The 7,846-nt window shown below is 44.4% G+C and overlaps 2 protein-coding genes across 2 annotated transcripts in view; one reads left to right on the top strand and one right to left on the bottom strand.

Moving 5' to 3' along the window:
• SARC_00818 (hypothetical protein) overlaps window positions 1-5,415 on the top strand; it is a 6,206-nt gene extending 791 nt beyond the window's left edge. The window contains exons 2-13 of the mRNA XM_014305501.1: window positions 388-432; window positions 931-1,012; window positions 1,262-1,313; window positions 1,926-2,082; window positions 2,333-2,459; window positions 2,702-2,792; window positions 3,050-3,249; window positions 3,464-3,595; window positions 4,007-4,121; window positions 4,343-4,522; window positions 4,864-4,951; window positions 5,249-5,415. Coding sequence (XP_014160976.1) covers window positions 388-432; window positions 931-1,012; window positions 1,262-1,313; window positions 1,926-2,082; window positions 2,333-2,459; window positions 2,702-2,792; window positions 3,050-3,249; window positions 3,464-3,595; window positions 4,007-4,121; window positions 4,343-4,522; window positions 4,864-4,951; window positions 5,249-5,362 — 1,383 coding nt within the window. The 3' untranslated portion in view covers window positions 5,363-5,415. The remainder of the gene's footprint in view (window positions 1-387; window positions 433-930; window positions 1,013-1,261; window positions 1,314-1,925; window positions 2,083-2,332; window positions 2,460-2,701; window positions 2,793-3,049; window positions 3,250-3,463; window positions 3,596-4,006; window positions 4,122-4,342; window positions 4,523-4,863; window positions 4,952-5,248) is intronic.
• A 1,021-nt stretch (window positions 5,416-6,436) lies between these two features.
• SARC_00817 (hypothetical protein) overlaps window positions 6,437-7,846 on the bottom strand; it is a 2,597-nt gene continuing 1,187 nt past the window's right edge. Inside the window, exons 2-4 of the mRNA XM_014305500.1 lie at window positions 7,321-7,406; window positions 6,902-6,986; window positions 6,437-6,537 (exon numbers count right to left, since the gene is read on the bottom strand). Coding sequence (XP_014160975.1) covers window positions 6,470-6,537; window positions 6,902-6,986; window positions 7,321-7,406 — 239 coding nt within the window. The 3' untranslated portion in view covers window positions 6,437-6,469. The remainder of the gene's footprint in view (window positions 6,538-6,901; window positions 6,987-7,320; window positions 7,407-7,846) is intronic.

Below are 7,846 nucleotides of genomic sequence, written 5' to 3'. Positions count from 1 at the left end.
ACACACACACACACACACACACACACACACACACACACATATATATATATATATATATATATATATATATACGTACACGTATACGGATACGCATTTATTTAGCATTTTGCATCCCTGTCTAATCTCGCTCTGTCCAGTATGGAAATACATATATTCGAAGGTTCGTGTCTTGCTTGTATGAGGTACGGGTTTCACAGTGTCACACTTTAATATATGTATGGAGTACACAATTTTGAGATACCACGGGGAATAGTAGCCAATCTGAGCCACTCGCGACTCGCTCGGGGACTGTGTTACCTGTGCAGCCTTCACGGAACACATTTCGAAGTGCTATCTAATCAGGCGGATAGTTTATTATATTAATAGTATCGCACTCATTTCTTCCAGGACCCTGTCGAAGGTTTAATGGAGATTGGCAGGAGATTCTCAGAGGTGGGTATTTATACACACTACGTTTCAGCTGTGGCTCGACAGGCCCACGTTGTGTATTGCACAATGTAGCTCGAATCTTCTCATGGTCAAAAACACAGAAGCGCCCAGTCGTAAAATGCTTGTATGGTTGTTATCGCGTTTCGTTTGTGGAGGCATATGTACCTATACGACTGGTAGATCGTTGCCATACGGCGGCAGACTCAGTTGGCAATCCGTTAGTTTTGGGGGCGGTGCTTGTGGATATGTAGTTAGATACGCCAAAAAGGTTCAATGCTGTTACGCGTGGTCCAGTATCTGAATCATGTGTGGCTGCGAACTTCTGGTGGTTGTGTTTGCTCGGTGCTTCGTTGATTAAAGCACCAGATAATTCACAGCACACATATGCCACGCGAGTGTTATCAGCGAATCATGCAGTGGTGTACTTATATTCAGAACAATTTTCTTTTATTTCTTCACTGATTGAATCCATCTCCCCGTCGACCTGTGTTCGCGCTGTAGAAATATGCCATAGCGACGGAAGACTTGACCAAGGCGCGCCAGAGATTCACAGACGAGGCAGAGAAAGGCCTTACAGCACATGGTATGTCATCGTCATGGCGTTCGGCTGTAGTAAATACGCTGGTAGAGCGGACTTAATTGGGTAGCGTTTAGAAAAATAGTACTTGAGAAAACTTATTTTGTGCTGAGGTGGGATGCACTGAATTAACCAATGGTCCATAGTGTATACGCTGATAGAACGGACTTACTTGGGTAACGTTTGGCAAAATAGCACTTGAGAAAATTCTATTGTTCTGATATTACGATTCGATTTGCTCGGACTGACAACTAGATGAAAGCGCGGAGCTGAAGATGATTGAAACGTTCGCTTCAAGCGGCACTGGGTATGTATATGCACTGATTTGTAAGCTGTGTGTCATAGCTGTGACACCTAGGCCGGAATGGATATCGTACGCATTGTTGTGTGCGCAGTCTTTGCATTGGATCATGTCACTCGTGAGAAAATAAGATCCCATTCTCAGTATGTGCTGTGAGTTTTCCCCCCATAGCAACTCTGAGATGTGTTGTGAAATGTTCGCACGGTAGTGGTAGTAGAGTATCGAAGGCGATGACATTGCGATTACGATTACCTCGCAGAATAATGCACTCGCCTTATAGCCATACGTGTGTGGGTGGTCTCGAATACCTGCCGACATCCCTTGCGGCGGGGACATAACTGGCGTGTTGTTTCCATGGGATGAGATGACTTTCTAGCGTACTTGCTGGCTGCCGCACTTGAATTGTTGTTGCAGTAATGCAATGGTCGTGTATATCACTCTGCAGTCTTCGTTCTGGGACATTGTTGTGATGAGAATAGTGCGCTGGTAAATCCCATAGTTTCAACCCAGCGGAATGTACACATCCTCTAACTACGCGTATATGTACTCGCAATTGTTGACGATCCCGTGATGGTGTTCTTGTTCTAACCGACCCATTCCATACCCGTCCTTCCACAGGCTCAAGCGGTTGTCTCCAGGGCCCTATGTGGTTTTGGATATTCAGCCGGACTGCTTTGAACTGCTGCTCGCGACGTTGTCGAGCAAGAAACAAATCTCGGTGTCTCGCAGGAAACGATTTGCCGTTCCTGATATGTTCCAAAAGGGAAAATCCCAAGTAAGTGCCTGCGCAGCTGTCGCTTTGTGCTTTGCTTATCGACACGCCATATGATTCTTATTAGAGCGTCAGTAAGTGAGTGGTACACTTGGTCAGTCTCGACCGTGCATTCTGTGGTCAGATGGCATCAAGTTACAAGCCACCCCAATTCACGATACCATCTGAGCAGTCCAAGATCGCCGTTCCTAAACCCACCGATTGACAATCTCATATTGGTACTGCTCATGCATGAACCAATTCCCGATCACAGAATCTTTTTGCCCTGTACGCATCTTGCATCGCGACGCACTTCCCAGAGTTCGTTAATGCCCAAGACGCACAGGTGCCAATCAGTGTGAGTTTCCCTCAGCCCTATAATCAAACGGAACGCTCGCGAGGTAAGTCTTCTGCTGTATTTGTCGTTTGGTGTACTCTGATGTGGCGACCAATAGCAACCATGTACTCCATTTGTACCGAGACAATGCGGTGTAGCATGCACTAAAGTGTAACCTGTGCGCGTTATTTCTGATAAATTCATCTTTGACGCCAGTCACTTTGGTTTGGCTCTGCCGGAATTCCTTCAATAGAAGACAGAGTGACTATGGTTTCTCATTTCTTATTCAAAAAAAATACTTTCAAGGCACGATACTTGGCTGGACCAAGGGATATGACCTGCCTGATGCTATCGGGAAAGACTTCAACGATCTATTGACTGCCGAGCTAAGGAAAAAGTATGTGGACTATACTGTCACTGTCAAAGCGTTATTCAGAAAGAACACCTGGGTTGTTAGGTTCTTTTGGTTAGATTTCGCTGTCGCTGGTACAATTTGCTTGCTTGATGCTGTGTCTCTACTGGTGATGGGCATATCCCTGTTGTCATTAAATTGGCGCTGACTTCAGCTTATCTTTAGCCTAGTCCACACCTCTAATCCTCTGTAGTGTATACGGTAACATCCATCATCGCCCCTCTCACACCCACACATATCAGGCGAGTAGAGAATCCGATTGTCGCGCTGGTCAACGACACAACCGCCACGTTCGCTGCGGCCCGCTTAAAAGGCAACAAGTGTAGGATAGGTGTGGTTATTGAACAGCAGGGCACGAACGCCTGCTATCTGGAGCGTCTCTCCGACGGACACAAAATCACCAAAGGCGCGAGCGTAGCTGTGCCAGGCGATGCCATTAAATGTGTGTAAGCTGTTTGAGTTGTTTGCTGTTATTGTGTGGAGTGTTTCTCTCTGTTTGTGTTCTCTTGCAACAGTATTGGTACTTGTGTATGCTTTTGTGTGGAGATTGTCTTCTTTGCCTTGACTATCTAGTCTATGGCCGAAGTATGATTAGCAAGAGTCCAAGCCCGTATCTACTTTATTTAATCTGAATTGATCTTTACGACACTGTTCAGATAAACTTGTGAATACACAATGGGGCGAATACAAAATGTCGGCATCCATCAAATTGCTTGAGGAAGAAGTGGCCATAACGAGAGGCCTACAAAATGAATACGACTTACTGACATGTGGGTCTACAGTGACAAGTAAGGTTCAGGACTCGAAACCCTAATCGTACGCTATCAGCGCTTGAGACACCCATGCGAACATCAGAAAAGTGTGCAGTGGTGGCCAGTTCAGTCTAAGCAGTGCATGTGTAGTTTCATAGGCTCACCAGCACCATTCTGATTGGAGCTTCTGTGAGTTGTTATGAATTTTGGTCCATATATTAATTGGGGTGTACTTCGACCCATTGTGTTGCGATCGGCCCTAATTCCTGTATTGTATGTAGTCAAACGAGGTGCGATTCTTCTGAGTATGTCAATATCGGTTATTTACTTAATTTGTCAATGTCATATTCTACTCCTGTCTTTGTGTACCCGATCAGTATATGTGCATTCCATGTACTTATATTTTGATTGTTTGTATCTCAATAAATTCCGCCTGTCATTTCTCAGCCTTGATTGCGAACGAGTGGGCGCATCTTATCGATACTGAACAGATCAGAATTGAAACGCCGAGCAACAACCCCCTGGCCAGGCTTATGTTGGAAAACGTCACGTTCATCGTCAGGTACACTTGCACTCATGGCGACTTGAAATGCGTTGCATGCTTTGCTGGAGCACATACTCCAAGACGGACCTCTTCTGATTTAGAGGAACAGGATAAGGCCCCCCATTGTATCTGCTGTAGTGCATTCTACACGATTTCCTGTCCGTGACTTTGCTCGTCCTCATTGGTTTGTGCAACTGGGAAACTAAGCTCATACATCAGCCCATTACCATACACCACAGCGACTATACCGCAAGTATGTGGAAAACGGAACGACTTCTCCAAGAAAAGTTTGGTATCCGCTGCGGCCTGTGGACGCGCCTGCTGCTCAAGCAACTGTGCGAGATTGTGCTGAAGCGGTCGGCTGTACTGGCTAGTATAGGTGTAGCGTCTCTGGTGCACCGGTCTCAAGACAGCGGACAGTAAGTGACTCTCTGTAGGCGAGTGTGGTTGTGGTGGTATAGGCGAATAATTCGGTCGTTGATGTGCATATAGTCTATGCGTATTTGTCTATTGCTGGGGCACTGCTTACATTGCCACGGATTGTGTCACCTTCTGCATGCGAGTATGACTGGTGGTGTATGCGTTAAATGTGGGCGCAATTGTGAGTGTTTTAGTGTCGATATGGAAGCTTGCGCTTGTTTGCTACACTGAACTGAATTGACAGCTTCTGTGAGCGCCTTCTCCTCATTGAGGCCCTGCCAAAGCACTGACCATACGCCATGCTGAATGAAAATTACACATTAATCTTGACTCACTACAGATGCGCAATAGCTCTACACGGGGGATTAACGCAGGTGCCCGGGTACATCAATTATATGGACCATGCCTTGTCCCTAGCCTGTCCAGAGGTAAGGCTTCTCTGGTTTGTAATACTAGATTGGGGTTTTGCGGTGAGCAGAGTATGCGTATTTCAAGTGACAATATCTCAAGTCGCCTGCGCAGCGCAATCCTGGATTGTGTATTTAATGATCGCATTCTCAGAATCGCCAATAAGCAACAACATCGCATTTATCTGCTTTCTCTGATATACTCACATACTCTGTGCTGGATGTCGAGTTCCGTTGTGCACATTGTTGCGCGAACGAGGGTACAATGTGCTATCACTAATTTCTCACGTCACCGTCATGTGCTCGTCAACATTTCAGATAGAGATTTCTTGGGACATCCACACGCGCACAGACATCAGCTGCACCTCGCTGGGCACATCGGTGTGTGGCGCGGCAGCGGTGGCTAATCGACTCACTGGCAACCAACGGTGATGAGAATGGCGATATAACTAAAACCCTAATATTCGCGAATAAAGAGATATCACATTTAGAAATGTGTCGTTGTAGGACTTCATTCGCCTTGGTATAAGCATTAGTCTTATGCAATCTCATGGATAAAAGAAGGCATAGTTTGTACCGGTAAGCGAGATGTGAAAGAGACACCATACGTATATGCCATCGGTCGAAGGATAGTACTATATCATTTCTTATGAACTGGAGCACACATAGCGACATGTTTCAACTACAGACCCGATGCGGAGGATATTGTCGTCGAATATTCGTTCAATTGATGGCTGTGAACATTTCAGATCTGTTTTTCAGACGAAGCTGAATCCTTGAATTTCAGACGCGGACGAAGGCGAATTTGGTACTACAGAACGAATTGCAGCGCATTTAACAACAAAATGAGTTGTTATATGTGGCAACGGTGTATGTTAGAGAGAGGTCGTGGCAATCGAATACCAATAAGGTGTACGAGCACAGACTAATGTAAAGTACCGTTCCAATGTATATATATATATATATATATAGTTGTTGATGTATCTATATATTGGGAGTCAATACCACCGCAGTCGACAATATCAAACCTATGGAAACAACACGGCGGCAAGGCGGCCTCTATCACATGCAGTCTTTAATGAGCACCGATTGCGTGAAGCACCTAACATAAGAGTCTTCGTTGTTGTAACTAGAAATACCTTGCTTCGGACCAGGCTACTGTGCACTAGGGCAATTTAAGAAACAGCGCTGTGCTGAGAGTTTTGCTTATTGGGACTCTCAATATTTTTGATGTGCTTGAGATATTTTTATCTCGTCTCTTATCTGCGCTGGTATAGATCCAGCGTGTAGCATATGCAGGCGCAATTAGGCACTACTCGATGAAACAATTATTTTCAAACCAATAAAACGCTCAGCAACTTTCAGAAGTAGTACATTTATGGATTTTCTCATCACAAGGCATAAGACTGTATTTGGGCAACCACGTTTGTACCACTGGGCGTCTTAACACAAGTAAACGATACCAAAACCTGTAGTAAATGTACCCGACAGTGTTTTCTCACGAAAGACTATATATTGACTAAGTTTTATTGCGTACATTTATGAGGTGATGCCGAGGTCCTTCTCGTCCAGAAACTGAAAGTTGTCATTTTGTTGAATTATTTTCACTGTGAAGGTGCAGGCGCGATTGTGTTATTTAGATAGATGCGAACTACAAACATATAGATAGTCAGTGGAGATTGGCAAAAAAAATATGCAGGGTGCGTGGCTATGGCAATGCGTTGTGACAACAACCACCTCTTACACTATCAATCTGCCATCTCTGCACTAGATAAGCAAACAAACACAAACAAACCCAATCGAGGCGAATGTCCGATCACAATGCGTGCAACTCAGCTATGATCTGGGAGGCTGACATAGTTATTCAAAACACTTAGCTAGAAAACTGCCATCTCGCAAGCGGCATCCACCCCCTCTCACAGAACGATTGCACAGAAATTGGTACGGTGCAGGGCATGGCCATATACTTACGCAGATCCGAATTCTTAATCGTCTTCCGCTTGCCGCCTTGAGCAATATCATATCCTTTCTCGGCCAGGTGAGCCAGAAATAGTTCCTACGGTGTGGGTTTGATTGCATGGCATATAGAAAAGCCGTCAGCCACTCGTCAGTTGGGAACACTCACAACACTAAGCTAAAGCGAGGGTGTACAAGACCAAATCGAATCCAGGAATGGAGGTGAAGCTCTTGGACAAAATGAACACACATGAGAACGCGGACACCTGAAACAGACAACCGCACCGATGGAATCGCGGCAACATGTTCATTGTGAAAACAGAAATCTTTCACTAAAACAATGCCATATAATCGGTTGATCGAGTGTTAGAACAGTGCGTGTGCGAAGATGTATAGCGCGAATATGGACGAGACAATTGATATGGAAACAGTACCGTAGCCTTGGCTGTTACAAAGATTGCTTCTGCACTCAGAAGGCCGATAGTGTTATCTTTCTTCATGATCTTTTTGATTCGAGACGCTGCCCAAATGCAAAAGGAAGAAATGAAAATGAATCACCGAATTTTCTTTATCAAAGTACATATGTATGAGCTTGATTGGCAACACCTCAAAGAAACAAAGACGTCATCCCATCTGATGGCAAAGAGAAACACTGAATAAACACGTACACGTTTTGTGTGTGTGTTTGTCCAGGGAGGTTTATATTCCTGGCTGAAGCGATTGTGGGTCTCGATAATAAAACACAGGTCATGTTTACATATTCTCAAATTCAGATAGATGCATTAAGCAAACATGCCTTTGTATGACCATTAACTGAAAGTACTGATATACAGAGAATATATTTATGTATACACACATACAAACACACACACACACACATATATATACATATATAAATATAAATATAAATATATAAATAAATATATATATATCCCCACACACCCATATATACATTTACAA

This window comes from Sphaeroforma arctica, assembly GCF_001186125.1.
Source record: "Sphaeroforma arctica JP610 unplaced genomic scaffold supercont1.28, whole genome shotgun sequence".
NCBI classification, from domain to species: domain Eukaryota; class Ichthyosporea; order Ichthyophonida; genus Sphaeroforma; species Sphaeroforma arctica.
This window is presented reverse-complemented; position numbering and strand designations above follow the sequence as displayed.